The 14,656-nt window shown below is 44.6% G+C and overlaps 1 protein-coding gene across 8 annotated transcripts in view; it reads right to left on the reverse strand.

Annotated features, from left to right (window-relative positions):
* The window catches only part of EBF1 (EBF transcription factor 1), a 381,178-nt gene that overhangs the window by 134,725 nt on the left and 231,797 nt on the right, over positions 1 to 14,656 (reverse strand). For all 8 annotated transcript variants that reach the window (XM_053927370.2, XM_053927369.2, XM_053927367.2 and 5 more), the window contains exon 7: positions 10,238 to 10,319. In XM_053927370.2, coding sequence (XP_053783345.1) covers positions 10,238 to 10,319 — 82 coding nt within the window. The remainder of the gene's footprint in view (positions 1 to 10,237; positions 10,320 to 14,656) is intronic.

A 14,656-nucleotide genomic window follows, 5' to 3' on the forward strand; every position in this document is an offset into this window, starting at 1 on the left:
GATCACAGAGGGGTCCTTGCGGTGATGGAGATACCCTATATCTTGACTATGGTGACAGATACCCAGACCTGCACATCATAAAATTTCAGAGAACTGAACACACACAAACGACTACAAGGAAAACTAGAGAAATTTGAATAAGGTGGGTAGATGTATCAATATTCGTATCCTGTATAAAATTATACAGTGCAATGTAATATACTGCAGTTTTAAGACATATTACTCTTGAGGACTTAGGTAAAGGGTACACAGGATCACGCTATATGATTTCATACAACTGCATGAGAATCTATAATTATATCAATAAGAATTCAACTGAATAAAAGGCATCAACAATCAAGATGTCTTTCAAAGGTGAAAGGATATACAAAACTGTTGATCTATAGAAGGGACTATTATACAGCAATAAAAAGAAATGGGCTATCAAGCCATGAAAAGACATGGAGGAACCTTAAATGCACATCGCTAATGAATGCAGTCCATCTGGAAAGGCCATGCACGGTGTGATTCCAACTATATGACGTTCTGGAAAAAGCACAACCATGGGGAGAATATAAAGATCAATGGCTGTCAGGAGAGTGGGAGGTGGCAGAGAAGGACAAATAGGTGGAGCACAAGGGATTTTAGGACAGTGAAACATTCTAGAGGACACTTCAATGGTGGACACATTACATCCTGCATTTGTCCAAATCCATAGAATACAGAATATAAAGAGTGAACCCTAGTATAAACTATGAACTTTAGTTGACAATAACCTATCAATATTAGTGCATCAGCTCTAACAAATGTACCACATTTTGTCATGTATAATGCACACTGTTTTGCCCAAATTCTTGAGGGAAAAGTAAGGATCAACATTATACATGGGAATTAGTCCTAAAACATGGGTGCACATTATACACAGGAGTGCATTGTATAACATTAATGTAAGGTGTTACTAAGAGAAACGGGGAGGAGGGAATTGAGGGAGCCTGTGGGAGCTCTCTGTACTTCATTTTTCTGTAACCCTAAAACTGCTCTACATAATAAAGTCTATTCCACCCAACTTCTACCCTCAACCCCACACATTCTCTACCCCACCTGCCTGCTGAACCACCCATTAGAGACGAAGAGTAGTCACAGGAGACCCAAGAGATCAGCCAGTCTAGTGGCTTCCAAGTGAGAGTTTTCAAAGGGAGTCATCGGGACCACGCCGCAGAGTGGGGACCCAAATTCATCCACAGGCAGGCTGCACACTGAAGCCTCCAGGTACTTTCCGTTGTTCCGGTGGGGTCAGGTCACCTCCACACACAAACACTGGTTATCTCATGCACACGAGAAGCTCTGACTCGGTAGTTTCACGTGGCTTTAATTAGGTTACAATAGAGAGGGTGGATCTTACTCCATAAATGCCATTAGGTTGACAAATATGTCATCACGTAAGGTTCGTCAGCCAAAACGGCAAAAGAAATCCTCAGTACTTATGACACCGCACATTTGCGCAACACTTCCTCTTACAGCTTGAAAAACTGAGGCCCAAGAGGTTTGAAAACATCCTCAAGGTCACAGGACAAATTAAGAGCAGAGGCAAGCCTGAAGGGAAACTGCCAGACGCCAGGTCCAGTTCTCACCCATGACGGCCTCTGGGCCCCTCAACCCACCCTCCTGGTATCTTCCAGTTCACATCGCTGGCATCTATGTGACCGACGACTACACTTTACGTATTATTTACATAAAAATGGTCTGCCGCAGTAAGGTCTTCATTAACTTTGTCCTTTAAAATATCCTTCACTGATATGGAATGAGATATTCTCTAAAACCTGCCTGATTGCTAGTTTCTATCTGGCTGAAAGATCCCAAATAACTCATTAAAAATTATGGAGGACGCGTGAACCTACAGGATGTAATGGACTGAAACTGCTGGAGTAGGGAGCGAGTGAGTGAATTAAATCCACACTTCAAGGCTCAAGGCAAAAAAATCTCTTCTTTTAACAGGAAGACACGAACAGGTATTTTTAAAAAATCCTTAGGTACCTGTGCTAAACTGATCTGGGCCTGTGACACACGCCTGACATAAAAAGCTCATCAGTGATCTGAACCTTGTCTTTCTCTCTCTGGACCAGGATACTTTTGATGACTCTGGATGGTGTCATGGCATTTAACGGGTGCTCTCGTTTATGTGTTCCCTCCGGCCATTTTAAGCAGCAGTGAGTCAAAACACACGGAATTGTCATGTGTGTGCGCGCTCTCTACCAAGGGGCTACGGCACATGGATGTTGAAACCGGAAGCAAGAAAAGAGTATGGTGGTTAACTGCTCAGATTCCAGGGTCAGACAGCCCTGAGTTTGAACCCCAACTGTATCACTTACTGGTTTGTGACCTTAGATGAGTCACTTAATCATAGAAGTAAGGTGTGAGCCTACTATGTGCCTACTATGTGCTTCTCTGTATTGGAGAAGCGGCAATGAGCAAGACAGATAAAGTATTTGCCCACACATAGCTTAGTTCTCCTCAGGGGCAGAATGGGGTTTTCAGACAGTAAGTAAATAAGCAATGAGAGCTTATTTGGGGGCGTGAAAAGTTCTAAGAAGAAAATAAAATGGAGAGGGCGATACCTAGGTGGGAGCTATTTTTGACTGAGTGAGGAGGGGACATTTTAGCTGAAATCTGAGTAGTAAGAGGCATCCAGACACTTGATGAAGTGGGAGCATGCCCCAGGGAGACAGAATAGCAAGTGCGGAGACCCTGAGGCAGGGAAGAGTCGAGTGTACTCAGGAAAGAGAGGTGAGGGAAGAGGAAAGGCCAACGTGCTGGTCTGGAGCGAAGTAAACGAGAGAAAGAGCGATAGAAAAATAAGTAAGATGATGCATGAAAAACACTGAGTGCTACACTGTCTTACACATAATAAGAGCTCTGTCTGTTCCGACATGAAAAGTGAAAGAAGAATAATATCTTCTGTTGGTAAGTCTAATAAGTACTGGCATCCGCAGAGCCAATATCCATTGGCAACGCTGATCAAACCACACACTTCTGTATCTCTTTTATTTTACTTTTTTTTCTTCCAATAACGACTACACATAATGTAGGAATTTATTTCCTCTAAGTGCAGAGCTCCCACTCAACAAATCCATTTCCTAAGGATTCCTTCTCCGCGATGCCTTTTTTTTTTAATTTTTTTTTTGCCGAGGCCCAACATAAGGCTCATGCCAAGATACATATTTGCCCAATAAGCCCTCATGGTTTAATATATCGGGTTGAAAATTCACCATTTGTATTTACCATGTTATGTGAATTAATCCTGTATTCTGAAACTATCATTAGAGCTGCTTTCAGTATAATTAATCAGCGTGGTGCATCTTGAAATTATTCTGCATGAGCAGAGTGATTGCAGCTTGGGCCCCTAGCGCTCTGTTGGTAAAGAATTTAATTGCGAGATGCGCTGTTTGTCAAAACAATATAAGGCAGGGGGTGGGGGACAGTGGGAGAGAAAGAAAAGCGGAGAGAATATTTCCTTCGTTATTTAAGTGCCTTTGCAAACAGACCAAAAGTGCAGAGGTTGGGCGTGTATTTAAGAATCCTCTAATGATATCCTATGGTTCTGAATAAACAAGGATCCTCCAAAATTTATAGAATTCACCGGGGAAAAAAATGGCAGAGAGCTGCCTTTTAATGTCACTTGCCATGTCATCATTTTAAAGGGTACAATTTTGGTGGGAATTTGGGGTGAACAATCTGGTGGTTGCTCCTCCTATTTTCTGCCCCCCACTCCGAATGACTAAGAAGTGAAAGAAGACTCTCGTCTCTTCAGATAAAACAGAATTCGGGGCCTGTTGTTCTCTCCGCTCAGGAAATTCTTGTGAGTCTTCTCAGGATGACTTATTCTTACCCTTTAGCTCTGAGCTTAAATGTTATCTCCTCAGAAGCTTTCCCTGGTCACCTACTTCAAAGTAGGTTCCCATCACCCATGCCACACTGTCATTCTCTCTCATAATCTCCTGTTTAATTTTCTTTATAGCAATAATTATAATTTCTAATGATTTGCCGTTATCAATTTGTACACATTGTGGAAGCTGATGGTAATTGTTCTGTATACATCCACTTTCTCTCTTCTTAGGCTGTACAACTAAACTTTTGCAGACCTCCCCTGGTTATTGTACGCACCCACATAACAGATTCCTAGCCAGCAGCACGTGAGCAGATTTGACCAGAATCACTTCTAAGCCCAGGGTTTAAGAAGCCCATACGCCCCCTCTCTGCACTCTGCAGCCTTCGGCTGGGAGGGTGGAGACAACTAGGTCCTAAAGGGTAGCAGAGACATAAAAGAGCCCGGGTTCCCCATGTCACTTCCTGGACAAAATCCGCTCATCAACAGGAACACCTGCCTTGTACCATTATGTGAGCAAGAAATAACCTTTTGTTGTACGTGAGCCATTATATATTCTTTGGTCTATTTGTTACAGCAGCTAGTATTATCCTAAGTAATAGACCGCAACTAGAATGCAAGTTTCATTAGGACAAACGCTCTGCCCTTCTTGTTCATCACAATGTACTCACCACCTACCACATCCATAAATACCACTGAGTGCATGCACGCATGAATGAATGAGTCTGTCTTACATTTATATTCATATGTGCTCGTAGATCTAACATTTATACAGAGATATGGATTTATAGCCTATGGAAAAACTTTGTTGGAGAGATAAGATGGATTTGGAAATGTATACTTTACTTCACAGCCTCCAGGTATTATGGCGTCTACTGTGATAACAGCTTGTACCCAATTCTCGTCCCTCCCCTCACTGGCTCATTCTGCCAGCCCCAACAAGGAAAGCTATTGATAAGGATTTAAATCTTAACCTTGAATTGTCTAGCTCCTGTCAGTTCAAAACCAGACCCGTGACATGGTTTTAACACAGTTTTGTGACATTAGCATCTTTTTAGTGTCAAGAGGAAGAAACGGGCTCATTTAGTCACAGTGAATTTCTCTTTCTCATGAGCTGTTTCCATCCCTAGCTCCACCCTCACCTTTCCCTTCCTCCGCACCTCCCCACACCCACGAGACCTGAATGAAGCCTGTATCTACTGTTGTATTTAAGCAAGTTTGTTACCCTAACCGCAGCCTGGGGATTTCAAAAGAAAACATCCATTGTAAATTAAAAAAAAAAAAAAAAGATTGTACCAGATTTTCTACAAGGTTTATCCCGTATTGCCTTAAAGTAAGAACATAGTCGAGCTCTGCAGAAAGTGATTAATTTCTTGAAAACACTAAGGTCACACTAATTGATGTGACCTGTGTAATTAAGCAGTCTCTGTTTACACACCAGAAGCTCAGCCGCTGTGAGGCTGAGTTTGCTTGACAGAATGTCTTTACATGTCAAGAGATCAACAACCTTTCCTATGTCCTCCTCAGTCACCTACACAGGCCCCTGATTGCTGTTCAGAGGAGACACGCTCTGGCATGGCTGCACAGAGATCAGGCCGGCCTGGCAAGCATGCAAAATGGGATGAGAGGGAAACAGCCTCCACGGCAATTGGGAAGAGCTGACTAATAAGCAGCAGAGTGCGTTTTCCATCAGCTGTCTCCAGGTCTCGGATTTTCAACATGACTGGGCAAAGTCACAGTGAGGTGTAAAGAGTAAGCCAGTTTTCCCATGCCAGAGAGACACGCTTTCTCAGCCCTCCTCGGAGGCAACAGCAACAATTCGTATACTCTGAGGGAAACCACGGAAATTGTAAGTCTCATCCACAGGACGCCTTCAACCACCGTCTCCCGGATGCACCTCTTAGCAGTCAGGATGGCTGCATCGGAGACCACTCTTTCCCCTCTCACTTCAGTCCTAACACCTGGGAACTCTGGTCTGATTTCTTAACAGAGTGCTCTGTGATGCTGCTTTACCCTGAAGGGCTACTTCACTTGGGCTCCCTCTAGGTAAGGGGTTTTTCTCACCCCAGAGAACTGGCCAAAACCTCCACAGCTCATAGCTCGAGTGAAGCTCAAGCAGTCTTCTGAGCGACAGCTTCTTTTTCTAAAGTTCATACAATTACAAACTGACTAACAAGTAGCTCTGTTCAGAACCAAGACTCAGGTTCCTCCCCATACACAGTAACTGCACCCTGTGCCTGGCGAACTTGGGTGGTGTTCCAGTGTTCTTCATCCAGGTGGTATTTTTAGGTTCTATTGGGGCAAACACCTCTTTGGAAAGATCCCAGCACTTGTGGGTAGCCACTACGGCTCTCAGATGGTGGGAGACCTCCTTATTGCCTCACTAGGTGTCTGCCGACAGACTCAGGATAAGTCCTTTCCAGTCCCACAACATCAGAGAGCATCTGAGTCGGGCTGGTTGAGTTCAATCACTGCCTCACTACTTTCTAGCTGTGTGACTTTGGACAAATTGCTTAACTTCTTTAAGCCTCAGTTTCCTCATCTATAAAACAGGAATAATCCATACTTGCACATTCCCAACAGGGATATTGTAAAGATGATAATGATGACTCATGCAAAATACTTAGCATAATCGCTCTCACATAAGCACCCAATGTTAGCTTTATCGCCATCATCATCATTATGGTCAGTGTCCAGAGATGTATCTCCAGGAACACACATGGACATGTGTAATTAACACATGTGTATGGGACACACTGAACACAGACACAAACATAAACGTCATCTCCCCGGAACCTCATGCGGTTAGGCATGAAGCAAGACAGGGAGCACAGGAGGAAAAGCTAGCTTGGGACACAGGCACAAGGGGAAAAAGGAGGATGACAGCTGAGTTTGGGGCTCCATGAACTGAAGTTCCTGGAAATAGCCAGCAGGCAGCTGGTGTCTAGGTGCGAACCTGATATCAGGTCTCAGGGAACTCAGTGCCCCAAAAGTGGTTAAGATGCTGGGAGTAGAGAAGATACTGAAGAAATCCTATAAAGTGCAAAAAGAGATCTGAATCTCAAAAGGAAATTTAGGGAGCGCCAACATTTACAGGAGAGCAGACCAAGAGTATCCCTTGGAAGGGGTGGAGAAGGAATGAATGTTGCTATCAGATCCGAGGGAAAAGATGGATTCAAGATGGATGGATGGCGTAGCTACCAGCATAAAACGATGCAGAGAAACATAGGAGGAAACAGTCATGAAAGAAACAAGACTGGAGGGAAAATGGAAAGGTTGAGTAAGGGATATCTGAAGTTTTACTTGAACTCTATGGAAGCAATTCATCCATCCTCTAATTCCCTGTGCCCACATGCATATGACCATGTGCTAGTTCTGTAAAATGATAATTAGTGAAAGATATAAGCATACAGATACAAAACAAAACAAGTCAGTATTCATTCTGCCATAGGCTCCTTCAGTCCTGTCCCAGGAAGAGGGAGTGAGAGATGGGAACAAAGCAGGTTAAATCTGAGATGCACTAAGGAATTGGCCATTGCTAATGCAAAGAGAGACAGCTCTTCTTCAACTCAAACACTGACTCTCTGGTGGCCAAGGTAGCTGCCCCTCGTGAGAGATATCCACCTGCTTTAGGGCCAGCTGGAGAATCACAGGAAGGAGCACTGGCAGAGTTCAGGTATCACATGCATTTGAAGGACAGACAGTATGGACTTCTGTCGGGCAGCTGTCACGCCCAGAGAGTGCACTCTTTGAGACAGAAGTGCTGTCACCAAGAAGAGTCTATACAATGTTATCAAGTATAGTACTGAACTGGTGATTCTCAACCAGGGGCAATTTTGTACCCCACCCCACCCGGGGGACATTAGACAAGGTCCAGAGATATCTTGGTTTCTTGGTTTGTCATGACTGGGGCGGGGGAGGGGGTGGGGAGTTAGAGTGTCTTTACTGGCACCTAGTGGTACAGCCCAGTGCCAACCGCTAAACTTCCTACAGTCATAGGACCAATCACCCCCACCCCTTTTCACCCCCCCTCCACTCCCTGTGGAAAGGATCATCTGTCTAAAATGTGAGTTGTGCTCAGGGTGGAAAAACCCTGTACTGAAATAATGACCCAGCTTTACTTTATCCCAAGCATTTTCTCCAAAGGCTTACATTTTTGTTTTATCATCTGCAAGTTACTTATGCATGCAAAATGTTGCCTTTCTTTCATATGTTGTGAAACAAGCAGAATCGTCATTTGTACTCCATTGTACAGTGAGGAAACTGAGGCTTTCCAGAAATCGAACTCACGCGTCCACATCTCAGTAGCTCTTCTGCTAAACAAAGAGTAACTCTTTTGTCTGTGACAGTAGTTCTTTCTAGACTCAAAAATAACAGATTGAGTTGGTTTCTCATCTCATATACATTCCTGTCATTCAAGGCTTTCAGATATTTTACTAACAAGTCCTATGACGGCAAAGAAGAGTCCAGAAGTCTTACACAAACGCTCTTTTTTTTGTTTGCCAATGTCACCAAAGTCTATCTCTAGCTCTGCTTCCCGGAGGAGCATCACAAAGTTGATCCTGGTATTCATACGCCATCAGACTTGAATTGGTTCATGCCCGGATGAGCCTCGTTTCTAACCCAAGCTTGCTCAGACTCATACATGGCTCATCTCAAGGCCAAAGCAAGCTACAAAACAGTTTCTACTAAAACTCAACCTCATGTTTCAAGACACTTAACAACACACTCAGTGGCATCATATGTGATTTTTCATCCCCAAAGCTGACTCCCATCAATACAAAAAAGTCCTGTGTGGGAAAGAGAGTGCCCACGTCTACCAGCTTGGCATCAAAAGCCAGCCAGGTGAAACATTTTCTGGGAGACCAGCAGTCCAAGGGTTCTCGCCGTTCACCTCTGTGAGGACAAAGGTTGGCAAGGCCAGAAAGATTTTGGAGAAACACTTCAGAATTGGGGGAGAATGTCTTCTTTCCACTGCATTTGTTCTTTTATGAGACTAATAAGTCTCGCCCCTTTAAAAAATAATCATCTTGAAGACTAAGAGGTCTTGACATTCAAAAATCAGTGCTCATTCCTTCCCCTTCTCCATCAGAGACCGTGCAACTAAAACTTTTCAAGAGGCTCTCAGAGCTCATACATTTCAACCTATACTTAAAACTGACTATACATGACAGCACATTAAACACACCGTACAGACCATATGGACATACACGTATGGGTCACCGCTCTGATGGGGAAATTAACCCGGACCATGCAAATGACTAAGCCATCAAATTAGACACAGAGCAATACCGAGGGCCTAGAACCTTGCTACTTAAGTGTGGTCCAGGGTGTTGCCATCACTTGGGAGCTTGTTAGAAATGTAGAAATCCCCACCCAACCCCCCAGAACACAATTAGCATTTTAACAAGATCCCCAGGGGATTCTTGACATTTTCAAGTTTAAGGAGCACCTCCCTAGAACTTAACCACCTTTACTAATACCCAACTACCATTCTGTGTCTTGGAAGTTAACCCATTTGTCTTCACGTCTTTCTTCCTTTAGAAAAGGTATAATTACATGAGGTTAGCATACCGCTCCTGCTTTACAGGGTGGCAGATCTGATGGGTCCTTGAGAACATTTACCGAACAAGGATGTTTCTGAAAGGGAACTGTCACCCACATCAGTCTGGATGTGCCCTGCTTCTTCAGGGGTCCATATTTTAATGGTAATGCCTACTAACAATTTCCAAGCATGGAAGAGAAGAACTGAGAGAAAGGAAGGGAGAAGGCAGTAAATTCTAAAAACAGAACAAAGCTCTTATTGACCAGTTTTCTAGTTGTAAACGTCTAGGCCACAGGGTCCACGGGCCGAATCCGGCCCTCCACCTTGTTTTATCCGGCCCAGCACCTTGTTTCTACCCTGCAGCAGCACAGAGCTCCTTGCCCCTGGTTAAGGAGTGGTTACATTTACACAGTCCTAAAATTATATTCAGCCCTTTGAAGGCAACCGCGAGGCTGATGTGGCCCCTGGTGAAAATGAGTTTGACACCCCTGCCTAGGCAAAGAATTCATTGTTTCTATGTCCTTTACTTCACCTGCAGTGGTTTAAGCCTGTGAAGCTACACCAGGCTCAACCAGTGGACGCAGGTGGTGTGGTCCCAATTCTCCTCTAATAAACACAACAACTGCTAGACAGCAGCTACCTGGGGGACCAGGAGCCTCACCTGCTCCCTACTCTGGGGAAACAACTATTCTCTCTTTCTTCTTCTGCCGAAGACTTTTATTTTTTGGTTTGTGTGTGTGTGTGTGTGTGTGTGTGTGTGTGTGTGTGTTTTAGCCTCTCCTGACAGTCATGTTATTATAAAGACTTAAGACAAGACAAGACAGACCCACCTGGAATCTCCGCATGTCACGTGGGTTTCCTGCATTCTTTAGGCAATTTTGGTTACATTTGAGAAAAAATTTCAAGAAGAACCTGGGAAGAAACAAATGATCGTGATTAGAATTTCAGTCCTGACACAAAAGGGAAAAAGTAGTAAGTCACGTCTGGTTTGTGCATTCCATGCACATTTCCTGAAACATTCAGAATGGTGTTAGAACCCGTATTTTGTTGGCAGCTTGCAACTTTGCTTTGCATCCAACCTGAGAGGGTTGGCTCTCGGTACAGCTAAAAGATCGCACAAAAAAATTAAGCCCCCAAGGAAGTATTTGTACTTAGACAGAGGGAAAGTCTTTTCCATAATTTAAGGGAGGAACCAATTGGGTATAATTGCCTGACAATTACGCATGGTCCCTAACAACATGTAATTTAAGCCCTATAAATTCACAGATTATGAGCCAGCAAAGGTCATAAGGAGATGGTAAACACTTTTTATCTTAGCATCTCCAGACAAAATATCCTAATTAGTAGTACCCACGAGAAGTAGATAAGACTTACATATTGACTAAAGTCCTTTGGCTTCTCAAATATTTCCTGTATGTGAGATCCATGGGCTTTACCTGCCCATGGATGACCAAGGGACCCAATCTGCCAGGAAGAATCCCAGTGTACACCAGCCATATTAGTGTATTAACCGCACCCACTTTAACTTGTAAAAGTGTCCCGTTATGGATGACAAATTAAACGGTCACCCTATAACTTTGAGTTATTTCTTATGTCACAGTTGTTAAACTCTATCAGGTAAAGGAAGCTGATATCAAAGGTGTCCTTCTAGGGCATTCATGTTCTGCATGTTCTGCACCCGCCCAGGTGTGGGGAAAGAAGCACTTTCAAAGCCACCTTAAGTTCTTCATTCCCTCTCGCTTTTAGGGCTGTGGACTTCAGGCCCAAATAATTTCCAAAAATATCAGAATGCCTTAAAATGCCAGTCAGTAACATTTTTGCAGAAATTTCCCCTTCTTCACCTTTCCCCTACCCCAGGTATACACTCAGTACGATTCCACCCTTACTGCACATACTTCAGAAACAGCTCTCACACCAGGTTGCCTCAGCCTCAGTGCAGCTCTGAGCAGAGTCCGTCAACGGAATAACGCCGGGGCCCTCAGTAATGAGAGCAGGGCGCAGACACACCGAGTTTAACCAGTTCCTGCTTATTAAACTGAGACTGTCCCAGAAGCTTCCCTCTCCAACCTGGTATCTCAGCATCTGCCAAGAGGGGAGTATGGCATGGGAATAACTCCTTAAAGAGAGACAATAACTTTTTATAAACCAAAAGAATAATATTTTAAAATGTAAACATCTTCCTGAAATGGCTCTTTCAACATCATGCAACATTCAGCTGCCCGTCAATAAAAGCAGGCCTCTGAATGATGTTGCCCCTGCCTCCATGTTCTCTCTACAGAGGCCCAAGTTCATGCACCTTCCACACGAGCCACATGACTCAGGGAACACGGTGGAAGCCTGAATGCGTAAAATTAAACCCAGCTCTGACACCCCGTCCCCAGTCCAGGGAGCAGCGCTGCAACTCCCTTGGGGAACTGGCCGGTCCTCACTCGTGTCCCTTCCCACTGGGGACACTAGGGAGAGGATGGGGGTTTGAGACAGTGGTCACAATCCCAAGTGCCCTTGCATTGTCCTTTTCCTCTGAGCTCTCAGAAGGCAAGTGCTAGGTGGCCCTAGCAATCCCATGTGGCTTCCAGAAACTACTGACAGTGGCTGAGCTCAGCAGAGTGAATCCTGCTGGGGCTCAAGCCTACACCCAAAGACACCTGCAGTGTGAAGCCTGGGTGCTTTTTCACACTCTGCTAGTTAGAAGCGCATATTGAAAAGCCATCCCCAACCCCAGGAGAGGGCTGATTCCCACTAAGTTGAAAGTGAGAGTTGGTGTGGTATGGTGGAAAAGCCACAGCCTTTAGAAACCCCCAGAATGGGGTTCATATCCCAGTTCTGGCAAGTACTGCTGTGTGACTTTGGATAAGTCACTGAGCTTCTCTGAAGCACTCTTTCTTTATCGAAAATTGCGTATGATAGCTGTCCCTACCTTATAAGGCAACTGTGAGAATTAACCACGATGATGTATCATGCCTGGCACACGGCAGGTGTGGTGAGGGTGGAAGTAATTAATGGCTTCATATATTAGGTCCTTACCTCACGCCTAGCACAGTGCTAAAAACTTCATATATCGGGGGGGGGGGGAGTAGGTTTACAGTGGTTCACATGGAAAATAATACAATAATGAACAAATAATAATAAAGAATAAGCTCTGTAAACCTACTTTGATCCTCTTCTGTACATTTTCCCATTTAATCCTCCTAAATAACCTCTGTAATTAATCCCATTTTATAGATGAGGAAACTGAGGTTCAGAGAAATTAAATAATTTGCCCAAAGTGTGTGAATCTCTCAATTTGGACGGAGCATGTGTTCTTAACCATCATGCTACTGAGTAATAACAGAAGTAGTACAATATTGATACAAATACCAACTGCACCATCAACAGCAATTGTACCACCCTCACAACTGTGCTCATTAGAGTAAATATGAGTAAATTGCACAAGTACGAGGAATTATTAGTATCATCTCGACGCCAGCAGCACAAATAGAGTGCAGGGAGACGTCACTGCCACTCTCGCTCCCTCCCAGGTCCCCAGGGTTGATAGTATTTGCCGCCTGTGTGTGTTTAAGCCATTTGAGCCCGGACCCGACAGCCAGATTCAGATTGTGTTAGAAGGAGCTGTCAGCACACCCTCTGGCATCTTCAAGTCAGACAACTGCTAGCCACCGTGAGGGGGTCCATCTGGTGCCAACATGGAATTTGAAAGGCAGGCAAACAGGACGCGAGCTCGGCCAAAGAGAAACAGAATCAAGGGAGCCGGGATCTTCTGCCTCCAGAATGGGCAGGGGTGAGGCGCCTGTCAGCAGCCCATCGTTAGCACAAAAGCTATGCCGGGCACACACCGGATCCCCGTTACCCTAAGCTGCCCTGTCACTTGGCGTGCTGGCTGAAGCCGGCAGAGGATCGCTTGCTGAAATTGAAGGCCTGACCATCTGTCGTGGGGAAGAGACAGCGCCAACTGGTGCCCGGGGCCTAGCACAAGCCCTTATGTGGCAAAGATACTCTGAAGGGCCCATTCTTCTTGGGAAAGCCAGCCCTACCCCAGGGGGAGCCTCGGGAATTCTTTCAAAGTTTTCCCCTACGTAGATGCCAAGTGTCTGACCCTTTTGATTGCCCTTCCTTAAAGGAACCGAGGGGAGTTAGAAGCAGGAGTTAAAAATATCCACACCCAGAGACAGAGTGAGATGTGGAGCTCGAATTTGGGGGATGGTGTTTATCAGACTGTTATTAAGGCGTTTGTAAACCTGGGGACACGTCTGCTGGCCGACGGAGAAGGTCTCAGATTCCGAGGGGGCTTTTAACAAAGTGGAGGTTATTGTAACTGGAAACCTCACTTTTGTCTAATGAATTACCACCGTTTGTGTGGCGGGTGTGTTTGATAAAGTGTGTCAGGAGAAAGAGTGTGGCAGCCTTACCCCAACCGTGGGAAACGGACCGGCAGCAGGACAAAGCCACCATTGACCCCGCGGAGTTCCAAAGCGTTCCATAAACTCCAGGAAACAGCCCCACCAGGACCACACTCCAGTCTTTTGGGGGTGGGGGCAGGGTGGCGAGAAACCTGACACTTTATCGTTAACTTTCAATACGAATAATGTCATCTTGTGTTCATACAGTGTGTTACTCGATTCAAAGCACCTATGTCCCCAGTCTCCCACTGAACCCGCACAGAAATCCCATCCATTAGGCATGCCAGAAATTGTCGACCCATTCAAAAGGCAAGAAAACGAAGACTCAATAAAATTAAACACTTATCTTCAGTCAAAACTAAACTAATACTCTACATTGCTAAAAGGACTCTTGATGGTAGGAGTTCTCTCCATGAATTACAGGACTCAGTAAATGACCTTAACCATCACTCTAACTCCCTCATCGTGTGTCTGAGAAAATTGAAAGAGATCAAGAGGCGTGGTAACAAGCGCACAGGTTCATTAGTTACGAGAGCCTGAACTATACCATCCACATGCCCTGACTTCTAGCTGTACAGTTTTTCCCAATACAATGTTAGCTCTTCAAACGGCAACCCAAAAAGAGCTCCATACTTGAGATATGGAACGTTTTAGTCTACTACCTCAATTAGGAAAGTGCCAGTCATGAAACCAAATGTGACATCCTATTAAAAAGTTGTGTTCAAGTTCATCCGTCAGGCTAATGTAAGACATCGGCCCATCATTGGACATTAACCGAAGCAAAGCCACACATTGGTAGAACAAAACTGTTTACTCATGGACTTACTGATACCACATTTTACCAACCAACAG

The sequence above is a fragment of the Desmodus rotundus genome, chromosome 6 (genome assembly GCF_022682495.2).
Source record: "Desmodus rotundus isolate HL8 chromosome 6, HLdesRot8A.1, whole genome shotgun sequence".
Classification (NCBI taxonomy): Eukaryota; Metazoa; Chordata; class Mammalia; order Chiroptera; family Phyllostomidae; genus Desmodus; species Desmodus rotundus.